At 39.2% G+C, this 13238-nt stretch overlaps 1 protein-coding gene across 1 annotated transcript in view; it reads left to right on the top strand.

The window, feature by feature from the left end:
* Positions 1–6122: 6122 nt before the first annotated feature.
* Positions 6123–13238, top strand: part of LOC104165279 (inositol 1,4,5-trisphosphate receptor type 2-like) — a gene marked incomplete at both ends in the record, with an annotated part of 41934 nt that continues 34818 nt past the window's right edge. Inside the window, 4 exons of the mRNA XM_009704856.1 lie at positions 6123–6316; positions 9283–9415; positions 10341–10398; positions 11913–12078. Of these exons, the coding sequence (XP_009703158.1) occupies positions 6123–6316; positions 9283–9415; positions 10341–10398; positions 11913–12078 (551 nt within the window). The remainder of the gene's footprint in view (positions 6317–9282; positions 9416–10340; positions 10399–11912; positions 12079–13238) is intronic.

The raw sequence follows: 13238 nt of genomic DNA, 5'->3' as shown, positions 1-13238 counted from the left end.
CATATAAGCAAGATTGAAGAATGCATTGGGCTTTTATGGACAGGTTAATGAAGTTGTTGGAGCAGTGGATGCATGTACATTTGTCTTTTCTGGTCATTAAGTATCAGATTTCTTGGAGAACTCATCTTATGTCAGCTTCTGTTTAGGTACTTAGTTTCCAGAAACATTGGGCATCCAGCTTCTCCAGTCCCTAATGAGAGCTGCTGGGTGTTAAAATCCTTTTGAAAATATAGGCACTTTTTACATTTCTGAGTAGGGAGATGAGCACTGTGGAAAACTGTTTGAGCTAAAAATGGCTGAGCAGTTTTGAAAATTGAGTCCTGGGAATCCATCTTTCCTGTATCTGTGTTGAGGAAGACTGAACAATAATGTTAGTAAGAGCAGACTCTGTCCCTCTGTGGCAACTAGGGACCAGATCAGGTGCATATAGTTAATTTTTAAATAAACAAGGCTGCAAGTCAGTTCACTGGTGCCTTGGGGATATCTATGGAGTAGATATCCCTTGCTGTAAGGGATTCTGCCAGCCTTTGAGTCTGTCCATTGTGTATTCACGTTCAGCTACCACACGGTTCTCTGCACTGTTTGTGAAATGCCTAAAATGCCGTGGGTACTGGAGAACAAACTGAGGATGCTGCATAGCAATCGGCTAGGAACAATTTGAAGAAAAGGCATGAATTGCCAGCTGCCTCTGACAGTTGTTTTTCTTTCTGAATATGGTATTTTGTCACTTACCATCCATACCGTATTACATAGCAGATTGTTGTTTACTTTTATATTCTACTTTTAGAATTTTTGCAACCAGTAAATGACTTATCAAGAAAATATGTTTATGTAGAAAATGAAGTGTCAAATTATCCACTGTTTCGATTACTTGGGTGGTTGTTATTTTTTTCCCGTAATTGACTCCTCTGAAAAGCCTTTCTTCTCAGAGAGGCCGCTGTGTTGTCAATCGTGCCAAATTGTATGAGATTATGTGCTACAGTTTTGTGACAGAAACTGATATTCATTAGGAAGTTGTGATCACTGTAATAAAAAGTAATGAAAAGGGGATGCACAGTTGTCTTTTCAAAACATGACAAGCATTCTCTTTTTTGCTGTTCTTTCAGTGCCTGTGAATCTGCAGCTCCTTTAAATTACCACTTGTGTGTACAGTGATTTCACTCTTCCATTGGCCTAACCTTGTGAGACTGTACGTTCAGGAGGAGGCATTTCTGATGGGTCCACTACTTTATGGAAGGTTCTTGGAATCTGACTTGTCTTGGGAGAGGGAGGAGCAGAGAGGAAGAACTGGGGAGAGGAAGGGAAAATTGGAAAAATGGAAGAAGATTCATGGAGATTGCCTTGCATTCTTTTCCTCTGTTGGTCAGTCACAGCTCTGAGCACTTTTGCAGTGGTTTCCCAGTGAGATAAGTGGTTGGTTGCACACACTGGCACCGTACAACATTGCAATGACCGTTCTCTCCCTGACATGCTTCTCAGCTGTATATAAATGTTAATACCTTGACCTCAAAGAAGACAACAAATGATGGAGGTCAGCAGGTTAAGGGTGGCAGTACCATATGAAGGCACAGCTCAGGCTTCTCTTCACTTATCCCTAGCAAAGTGCACACAAAAGTAATCAGGGTTCACATCTGCTTGCTATCTCTCCTGATTTAGCTCAGTTAACTAGATGAGGCAGTAAGTTCATTTTTCCTTGGGCATTGGTATTCAGGAAGCACTTTGGAGCTGTAACTAAGATCAGAGCTCCGTTATTTTAGTCATTGTGTGCATATGTACTAAGACTTAAATCTTCTTTATTGAGCCAGTGTATTTTGTCTTGCATTGTTGCAAGCTTAGCTGACATTCAGTCAGTCACTTTTTAAGCCACAGTAACCTTTCTGCATGCCTGTTATGGTTTAACCCCAGCCAGCAACTAAGCCCTACTCGCTCACTCCCCTCTGGTGGGATGGGGGAGAAAGTCAGAAGGATAAAAGTGAGAAAACTTGTGGGTTGAGATAAAGATAGTTTAATGGGGAAAGCAAAAGCTGCATGCGCAAGCAAAGCAAAAGGAGGAATTCATTCACCATGTCCCATGGGCACACAGATGTTCAGCCATCTCCAGGAAAGCAGGGCTCCATCATGTGTAATGGTTACTTGAGAAGACGAATGCCATCCTCCGAATGTCCCCCACTTCCTTCCTCTTCCCCCAGTTTTATATGTTGAGCATGATGTCATATGGTCTGGGATATCCCTTGGGTCATTGGGGACAGCTGTCCCAGCTGTGTCCCCTCCCAACTCCTTGTGCACCTCCTCACTGGCAGAGCATGGGGAAACTGAAAAGTTGTTGACTTGTTGCTAAGTAGTGCTTACTCTAACTAAAACATCAGTGTGTTAACAACATTGTTCTCACACTAAATCCAAAACACAGCAGTGTACCAGCTGCTAGGAAGAAAATTAACTCTATCCCAGCCAAAACCAGGACAATACCTTACCTCAGAGACTCGTGCCCTGATGTTTGTGAGTGATAGATTTAAATCCATGCTTAACATTGTCTAGACTTCCAAGGCTGCACAGATAACACTGAACACCATGAGTGCTGATTGCGGGGAGATATTTTGGAAGAGAAGCTACTGCCTACTCTTTATGTATGTGAATGATCCTCATGGCTTCTTTTGAAGAATATAGAGCAGTTCCTCCCAGTGTTGAGCCGCTGTCAGCTGCTTCATTGCCATGCATGGATATGCTGGTTGACTGCTGTCTACTCCTAAGAGATGGTTACATTTCATAAGCACCCTACAAAACATAGTTGTTAAAATATCTTTCCTGAAAAGAGTGCTGAATTGCTCCAGTTGCTGTATTATGTTCACTCTGGGAACGTTCTCCCAAAGACTGCTCTGAGTTAATTAAAAATAATAGCATCAGGCAGTTAGTTAAAAAGTTTTCCAAGATGGGTTTACCCATGACACCTTGTCTCTCTGCCGTTAGTGACAGAAATAATGCAGTATTGAGTCATTACCCACTTCAGCTGTAAATACTAAACTGGATTAAACAGACTTTTCTCTTACTAAAATCCTTTCCTATGCTTTAATGAAATACATTTTGAAATAGCACTGATAGTAAGTACCACCTCAATCCTCCTTTTCTTTCCTGCCTCTAGCTGTTTAGATCAGTTGTATGAAGGTCAATAGTAAAGGACTGTTGTGGACAGAGGGTTTATCCTTGTTACCGATGCTGTTGGGAAGCAGTTTAATAGCTACCGCTCACTGGTTTGTACCATCTTTTACCACTGGTGTTCTGCAGGTTAAGGGGAAAGGACAGCAGTCATCTAATTTCTTTTTATTTCCTGAATGCTTTTATAGGCTCCATCATCACATTAGCTAAGTGCCTCCCAGTCTTTTGTTATATCAGGCCTCTCACTGTCCTTTTTAGAGATGGAGAAAGTAGCCTCCTCATTTATAGAGGTGCTCCTGAAATGCAGAGAGAGTGATTCCTTAGTCATGGAGTTGAATCCTGTTGCCTGCGGTGCCTGTGCAGCACACCAGTGATAGCTGAGAAATAAGCAAGATGTATGCTGTACGCAAAATCCCAGTTTTCCTTCTCCAAGAACATGAGGTCCACCCATGACGTTATCTGACTCCTTGTCCAAAAGGCACTACCTTTTTTATTAACTTTACACTGATTCGACTTCAGTCTTGAAGGGTGGGCAGGAACTTTTCAAGATCAAGGGAAATTCTTCTTCCTCATTTGGGACAAGCCACAGTTGTATCTAGTTTTTGGGAAGAATATCTCCTGGACTTGTGTTAAGCTTAAGTGTTTTAATTATCAGCTGATAACCCCATTGACTCAAGTTGTTTGATAAAGAATTCCCGAGCTTTCCAAATAGCAGTGCCTCTATTTATATTCCCCTCTGTACAACAGAGTGAAAGCGATTTTGAAAACATGTTGTTTTCAAAAGATGATGAGAGAGGATGATGATTTCTCAACTGAGATGTAGAGTAGGGGTATTACAAGCCGCGAAGCAGCTGCACAACCTATAGGTCTTGTTGTGGGCTTATCAGTCAGCATTAAGGACAGGATGATATGAATGAGGTCATTTATTTCATGGTTTGAAGATGAAGAAGAGGCAGAAAGTCAGTTTAACTGAAGCTATTAAGAGTTGAAGATCCTCCACTTAGTAATCTAGCTTTACACGGGTGTACTGAATGATAGTCAATGCAAATGAATGTTTAGCACACTGGGAGAGAGGGGGTGGGGAGGGAGAGAAAGAGAGATCCATACTATGTTATTCCCCAGCTGTTTGATTTGAAAGGAAAATGCACCATTTTCATTTTGCAGCAAGAAGGGTATTTGTAATGATTTTAGTTGCTCTATGCTGGTGTAAGCAGTTAGGAGAACTTTCTGTGCCTGCCTAATGTGAGGATCTAGCCCTTAGTTTGACTTCTAGCTTTTTTTCCTAACGTCATGCAAAGTCAGAAATACATTTTTTTCCTTCTTTGTAGAGACTTGAAGTATTACTTTCAAAAGATCAATTCAGAGTGACTGCATGCTAGACTGGATGCAGAATGGGACCTCAAACGTGACACTAATCTACCTCATTCACTTTGAAAAAGCAAATTCTTTGTGTGTTTTCCTTTTAAAGCCAGGGCTGAAGGCATCCTCCTTCCCTGCATGCAGTACTTGAGCTCTATGGATTGAAGTAAGAAGGGCATAAGAGGAGAATATTGCTAACGAAATAAAATACAGCTTTGGCTTTTTACAGCAGATTATCTGGGAAGAGGGTCTCTTCAGTGTGAGTAAACTTGTTAGTTGCATGGTGATTAAAGAGTACTAAAAGACATATAAGAACTGTTCAGGCTTACTTCAGCAAAGCTACATTTCCTGCATTCTTTTGTTTGCCTTTGGTGTAGTCCAGGTCTTAACACTTTTCTGCAAAGAGATGCTATCTCTCCCTTCCTTTCCTCCATTCATTCTGATCTGTGCTTTGCAAGAAAGGAAACTGATTCATGTAGGTAGGTAGCGTGATACTTTCATTCTTTCTTCTCCCCACCTTTGGAAGAAGATAGTCATTGATTCACTGAGATGCTTTTCATATCAAAATTCATTATAAAGACAGACCAGTATAATTTATGGGAACAGATGGTATTTCTTGATAGATTTTGCTGAACTGGCATCAGTGGTAACATTGCAACTAGACTGGATGAAGTTTTTTGCCATGTGAGTGTAAAATAGTTTTTCCCCCCCAGGTATAACTTATGAAGGGCCCTGTGATTACAGCTAACTAGTTTGACCTTCAGGACAGCCTTCAGGGTCTGACGTTCTCCTGGGACTTTTTTGAAGGGGGATGGTTGGCTAGTTGTGTGAGTTGTCTTTGGTTTGTGGCCTGTCATTTGGACCGCATACAGAGATTGATCAGATTTACACAGCCTCAAATCTTTACTCTCTTAGTGCGACATAGAAGATACTTGGGTAGTCTGCTTCCAGCTTCTGCACTGCCAAAAGCAACCTTACTGTCAAGCACATATATTATGTCCAGCCGTCATGGTGAAGACATCAGTGGGAGTAGGCATGGAAAATGAACTCCTCTCATTTGTCTACAAAGCAAGGTCATAAACTGCAGCAATAGCTGATATAAATGAAAATACCAATAAAAGTTTTCTAACAATAAACATAGTCAAGTACTGGAATTGCTTGCCTAGAGATGCTGTATCACATGGGTTATGCAATGCTGAAATATTCTTAAAAACAGGTGAAACAAATTTCTTTCAGAAATGGTCTTAGATGTAGATAATATGCCTTCAGACAAAGGAATGGATTAGGTGAACTATTAAGATTCTTTTGCTCTACCTTTTTTGATTTCTTGAATGTGTTAACAGAGCTATAGAAATATTTTGGCATCTTTTCCATTTGTTGACCTGTAAGAAATGATCTCTTGGAAAATCAGTGTAGAAAATTTGTCCCTAAACTGCTGGGTAATTTGAATGAATTCCTTCTCCTGAGTTTTGAACAGGAATTGAGGACTTGTTTTTCAATATGCCTGTTAAGATTGTAAAGGGGTTTGATGACATGGTTATGTGTGTGATGTATAGCTTTGCAAGCAAGCTTTACTCATGGCAAACATATACGTGTTTTTGTTTAATGCATAGGAAACAATGTCATGAGGACCATCCATGGTGTAGGAGAGATGATGACCCAAATGGTACTGAGCAGAGGGTCTATATTTCCCATCAGTGCCCCTGATGTACAGCCAAGCATTCACCCAAGCAAGCAAGCCAGCACCTCAGACAGTGAAGATGTGATTGTAATGGACACCAAATTGAAAATCATTGAGATTTTGCAGGTAATAATGATTGGTGGAATATTACATAGCAGTCATTTCACAGTTCTTTAGTTATTCATGTAGTGGCAAGTTCTATTACCTATGTTCTTAATATTCACTGGGCTATTCATTGTAAGCAAGCAAGCCAGCACCTCAGACAGTGAAGATGTGATTGTAATGGACACCAAATTGAAAATCATTGAGATTTTGCAGGTAATAATGATTGGTGGAATATTACATAGCAGTCATTTCACAGTTCTTTAGAACTTGCCACTACATGAATAACTATTACCTATGTTCTTACTATTCACTGGGCTGTTCATTGTAAAAATAACACTTTGATATGAGGAAGAATACGCCTCTGTGTGAACAATTGTACAGTTGTGGTCCTCACTCCGTTACATCTGCTTCACTTTTGAAGGAACTAGATGCTGTAGAAACTCTGTCACTATAACTGTGAAAAGGCAGAACTTGTCCTTTAATCTGCCTCACTAATGTTTTCTGAAGAGAGTGTGTCTGTTTCCATTCTCATTAACACTCGTTTTATACTGGGGTAGCTTGCTTGACTTTAGTATTTGACTCTTCTGTTGCAGTAGTTTGATGAAGGGCAGAATTGGACCTAGACCCACTGAAGTCATGCAAGGCCTTGCACTTTTGAAGTCTGTTTCAGATTTCCACTGTTTGAGAATAGTCTGTGGGCTGCTATGATTTTCTCCCAGCTGAACTGACAAGCTATATGGCACTAGCATGCCCCCTGAGATACAATTTTCACTTTGTGCTATTAGTAAGTGAAGTGGCACATGTGTGTTCTGTATATCAAATCCTAGTTTCTGCAATACTTATGCCCTGAAGGAATGTTTCAGTGTTTTCTATAAATTCTGTGGATCTTTTGGTACTATTGTTGCTTTTGAAGGATTCCATTTGTTCTGACTGCTTATAAATGATTTAGATTTACCTTAATTACTTGTCATCTGAAACACTGTCCATTGTTAGGGTATCCTCAATACTGCATACTTTGGTTCCAGAGCTCCTTTAGTTTAAGACTTACGGTGAAGGATAGAGTGTTACAAAGTTATATCCCCTAAAGAATACCATTCATGTGTGTTGCTTCTCATTTTCATTTGTTTTTTTGACTGAGTTTCTCTCCATTCTGTCTTGCTGTACTGGTTGATGCCTAGGAGAATGATTCCAGGACACCAACCTTGTCCTGTGCATTCCCTGGCTGCTCACAGGCAAGAGAATCACATTTTGTCTCATCCTTTCCTTTTTCACAGCACATTTGGTGCAAGAGCACCTGGAATTGGAGAGCATTTAATCCTAATTTGTTACTTAATCTGTGGCTTGTTAATTATGGTTTAGTCACACGGTCACATTACTGCAGATTAGCAAATTGTCATATGTTGGGTGAATCACAGTAAATGTGCATATATATGATCTTAGTTCACAAGAAATACAAAGTAATTCAGTTTCGTTTAATATGCAATGAAAGAAGATTAATTTAAATCATTCCTGTGCTATTACCCTAAAAGGCAAGTAAGAATATTTTAGATTTATTGTATTATCATACATAACTAGTACAATGGTGTTTAAAACTATTCTATTCTAAGAAATATTTCAGTTTATAATAATTTAATTCTCAAGATATCCTCTTATTGCTTTAAATAAAGGCATTTTTTACTTCAGAGTTTCCATTCTGCCATCAGCCAGAATTAAACAGATGGCCTGATAGACTTGGTTGACTATGTGTGGACTTGGGAAATTTCTATTTTTAAAAATGTTGCTTGTACAATTATAGGGTAACTTGATCATGGAACCAAAATAAACCTGTGTTTTTGCTTTTTTATTTGAAAATTTTAAAGACAAGATATTGATTCTTAAACTGACATTTTATTTGCTTTTGGATGGTATAATCCTTGTCAAATTCTCTTAATCGTATTCTGGATCTGGGAAGCTTGTCTGACTTCAGTTGGAGATCAGTTGCCACCATTTGCTAGATCATTACCTGTCGCCTGAGTCTTGGTAACTTAACACGTGTGCTTTCATCCCCACTGATTGTAAATTATGTTAAATGATCTTAAACCTGTTTCATTGTATGCTTGCATTTACTGTGGGCGAGGAGCGTAAGTATGGGAAACACCGAAACTCAGTTGACGGGCAGTCAGCTGTTGAAGTGTTGGATGTATAGGTGTCAGTCTTTAAATTGGTACTCATATTTCCAGCCTAGTTATTTTCCTCACTACTCCAATATAAAAGCAGCACTTCCAGCTTTGAATTAGGATTTTTCCTGTGTGAGTTTCTGATTTCACAGCTGAGGAACAAAAGGCACCAACAATTAGAAGAAAGCAAAGCACTCTCTGCTACCGTTACAGTGGTAGCTTCCAAAGCCAAACTGTTGGGTTTTTTTGCTGCGTGCTGGCAACACTACTAGGAGCTGATGAAGGAAATGCTATTTACTCCTCACATCCTCAGCAGATCATTAGCAATGTAACAAAAGACACCACCAGGCTTGCGCTTGGCTCCATGGGAGCCTGGAGTTACTGCAGTGCCACTGCCCTTGGCTGTTGGGCATCTGAGAGGGTGAGCCTTGAGCCTGTCATCTTTACTCTCAATCCCACTCCCCTTCTTGTCTTCATGGGGCATTAAAAGTCTAGGTTAAAGATGAAATAATTGGTTTCAACATGGATTTGAATGTACTGATCTGGCTTGCAGGCAATGAGGACAGGACAGGGTACTGGAGTCCCTGGACAAACCCAGTCTGCTGCTTGGTGGGATAGCGGTGGGGTAGAGTTCTGTATGTCTCAGGATGGTTGGAGTGAAGAAAGAAATCACAAAGTTGATGGATGTAATGGGTTCTTTTTTCATAGTGGACATAGTTAAAATAATTTACTTAAAATAAAGTATCCCTGTGCTTTCCACCACAGAAAAATCCTAACCCATGTCATCAAGTGGCAGAAGAAAAGTCTTATTTAAATTTTTTTTTCTTGTAGTTTATTCTCAGTGTTAGACTGGACTATAGAATATCCTACATGCTGTCTATCTATAAGAGGGAGTTTGGGGAAAACAATGAAAATGTTGATTGCTCTACAACATCCCCACCTGACACACCAGGCATCGCCTCAGGTAAATGTCGCAATTGTATTGCAATGTAAAATAATTCTGTGTAGACTGCTGCAAACAATGAACTCAACTATGCCAGAAAGATTCATGCTGCTTAAAGTTGAAAAGCTTGTGGAAAAATGAAAATTTTAAGGAACGCCATAAAAATAAGGTTTTTGCTGGCCTGTCCTCTTCTAACAAAAATGTGATTCCTTTTTCCCATGATGACAATTTATTCTCTTATTTATACTCTTCCCAAAACACTGCACGATGACAAATATAGTGGAGGGTGGATCATGAAAAAATAGTTGGGGCTGGATAAGGACAGATTTGAATGAGGTGAATGTGGTATGAGACTGGAGTGGCTTTCCAGGGAACATTCCTGTGCACACAGAAGTACTGAAAAGGCTGACTGCTGTCTGTGTGATCACCTGCAAGTAGGGGAGAATTGCTTTAATTGCAGGTGCTCTATAACAGAGGGGTGGCTAAGGAATACTAAAGTCTTAAGTAGTAAGGTATATTAAAGCTATTCTAAAGCAAAATGATGGTGTGGTAAATGATTTGGTTTATGATAAATACTCTAAAAGTTCATGTGTCTGCTTTGTGGAAGTTGGCTCATCTAACAAAAAAAAAAATGTAAAAATTTCATATTCTGTGTCATTTGTGGGTCGCTGGTGGTGGTTTGTACAGCTCCTAGCACCGTGGGACTCTGGTTCATCATTACAGTTTGGCTCTTCCTCAGTAATAGTAATACATAATGTAACTATGACCCGTGTGCTGTTTCTTCCCTACTACTCTTGCAGTTAGTGAATTTTGCCTAGCTGAGGAATGCATAGTTAGACCTTTACTTGATAACAACTACTTTAAAGAGGAACAGAGGTCCATTTTGCTGGGCAGATTAAACAATGATCACTGGCTTTTTAAATTCTTATTTTGATTTTTTTTCCAGCAGTTGTTCCTGACATAGATGAAATTGCAGCTCAGGCTGAAACCATGTTTGCTGGCAGGTATATTCTCTGAAGTTTTACCTCTCTATGTATATCTGTTTGTTCATGTCGATATTTCTCATAGACAATCTTTTTATTCTGTGCTTGTTTTCATACCTCTTTCTCTTCCTTTGGCTGCATCTTATTACATAACCTATACATAGACAGAAGAGTGCCAGGAAAGACCTGGATTTCAAACGGGCGAACAGCCCAGTTGGTATGGATGGCCATGGGATTGGAAATGACCACCCTCTTAGTTGGAAGAGAGCTGTTAGAAAGTTTTTGTCATGTTCCCAAAGGCAACTGGGGAATGGCGTACAGGTGTATTGGGCTAAAAAACCCTAATTATGTATTTATCTTATGCCTCACATGAATGCTTTTAAAGAAAGGCCTTTTTCTGGTGTACCTTATGGCTGTAGCCTCAGATTTCTTGTGTCAGTAGGTTACTGTTGACCCTCAGTATTTCTCGTAGACCGCATGACCTGTTGTCATTGCCCCTTGTGTTTGAACCTATTTAGAAAGTTATGTCAATAATCTTTCATATGACTGCTCAAAACAGCTGTGGACCGCTTGCCATGATCTTCTGGACCACCAGAGGCCTGTAGATCACAAGTTATGCTTGCAGAATTTTGGAAGTAATTTCAGCTACACCGCAAACAAATAAAAAAAGCACAGAAAATATCCGCACTGGAGAGTTATTACCATTATCACTATATTGGTTTAATTTTATGGGTATAATTATAATTATACCAATAAAAATTAATTCCATTTAGACAAGGCCATAGACTTTAAAGTTTTTCTCGGAGCTAGGGAGAAGGATCTGCGATATGGGCACTCTGATCTTTCCTCTCTCAGTCCCTTATGCATTCTAAATCTTTACCAGCACAAGCAATGCCTCCAGTCCTCTCCCTGAACTCCCATAATGTAAAACAACACACAGCCCTTGGCATCTGCATCTTTAAAATGAACAGAGAGACTGAAATGTTTCTTGGAAACATTATTTCTGCTTTGATATGTTAAGTGTAAATCTGCTTTCTACAATTCCAGATTATGAATATGATTCCAGAAATACGATGCTTTTGGCAATTCTTACTATTTTTGACCTTATTTTTTCTTAAATGAAATTTTAATAGCAGCTGGAATGGGAAGAAGCAAAAAGGAATGGGCCAAATTAATCTCTGATGAAATGCTGTTCACTTCAATTAATTTGGATTGGCTATGAGCTTGGCATAACTTATCCAAGACATAAATTAATGTTTTTGCAATATGGATTTTAATCACAATATTTGACACATTTCATACTTACTTTCATTTGGTGGTGTCCAGTCTGCTACAAGATTGCTGCAATAGCATATAACTGTAGGATTGAAGTTCTAATACATTAGTGATGTTTATAGTTTTCACCCTGTAGTGTATTTGATTTGGTTTTAAGAGCTCTATCAAATTAAGATTGTGTGTACAGGCATATTTATGTAAAAGTTTTTATTTTTTTTTATTTTACTTTATTTGGTCCTTTTTTTCCATTTCTATTGCAGAAAGGAGAAGAATGCAGTTCAGCTTGATGATGAAGGAGGCAGAACTTTTTTACGGGTCCTCATTCACCTCATCATGCATGACTACCCTCCTTTGCTCTCAGGTGCTCTGCACCTGCTATTTAAGCACTTCAGCCAGAGAGCAGAAGTTTTGCAAGCATTTAAACAGGTATGCATGGGCATAGCGGTATTCCAGGAAACTGACTGTGGGGAAAGTCTTTCCAAAGGCTGCTTTATTTACCTGTTTGTAGCATGACAGTGTTACTTCCTTAGAGGTCCAAATTCAGCAGAGATTTTTATTGTTTGGTTGTTAGTTGACCATATGTGCTAGTGTATATTATAGTTGTGCACCCAGAAATAGTTATTTCTGGCATTGCATCCATTACTGAAACCATAGGTCCATGGTGACAGGAGGGACACACGCATCTCGCAGCGAGATGTGATGTAGCAATCCCTCAGAGACCGAGTTAGTAGCTCATGTTCTGCAAGCAGCGTACCGGTGTCAGCAATAAGACTTTCCTGTCTTCAGGGCTACTTAGGCTGAGTATAAAGCTCTCTTGTTATTCATGTGGTGTTTCTAGTTCTAATTCAGTTGTCTTTGCATTGTGCTCCACTGCCTGATACAGATGTGTCCAAGTAACAGAAAAACAGTGATGGAGCCCTTTAAAAATAATAAATAAAGCCTGTTTTCAGCTTTTATTCTTTCTGCTTGGTAATGGTGCATGTAGAGGTTCCATGTGTCAGTGGCTTAGGATGGGGGGATTTGATGTCATGGGGCTGGATGACAGAGACATCTCTGTTATGTAACCCTATATAACATGTTGATAAGACCATCTGATGCTTACTTCAGGAGTTTGATAGCATGTTGTCTCATTGTTGTGTAAGATGTGGAGCTTTCTCTTGTTTAAAAACAGATGAATGATAAAGACCTGGAAAGCTTTTGTTTAATGTTTTTGCAGTGTAGCATAACGGTCTCCCACCAGATTGTTAGTTAGGCCATGCTGATTAGTTGCATAAACTTGCCAGGTTTTTATATATATATTATATATATATATCTTAACGTGTTTTCATAAATGATGGAAAAGGCTAATTGACAAATAAAGAAAAAACATTATAGAGAACATGGAATATGAATGTCTGTGGATGAGCAGCATTCATAAATTCTGTAAAATAACAAGGTTTTACCAAGCTGAGAGAAGATTATGAAAACTTTATATTACAAAATAGTGAATATTTGCCTGCATGTCGTGATTTTTTAAAGAATGTCCCTATCAGTGTTCTTGTCTACCATGTGACCTTATTCTTTTACATTAATATAATTTCTTAATA

Source organism: Cariama cristata, unplaced genomic scaffold, assembly GCF_000690535.1.
Source record: "Cariama cristata isolate BGI_N322 unplaced genomic scaffold, ASM69053v1 scaffold16527, whole genome shotgun sequence".
Taxonomy (NCBI): Eukaryota; Metazoa; Chordata; class Aves; order Cariamiformes; family Cariamidae; genus Cariama; species Cariama cristata.
Note: the sequence above shows the minus strand (reverse complement) of the source record. Positions and strands in the feature narration are given on the sequence as shown.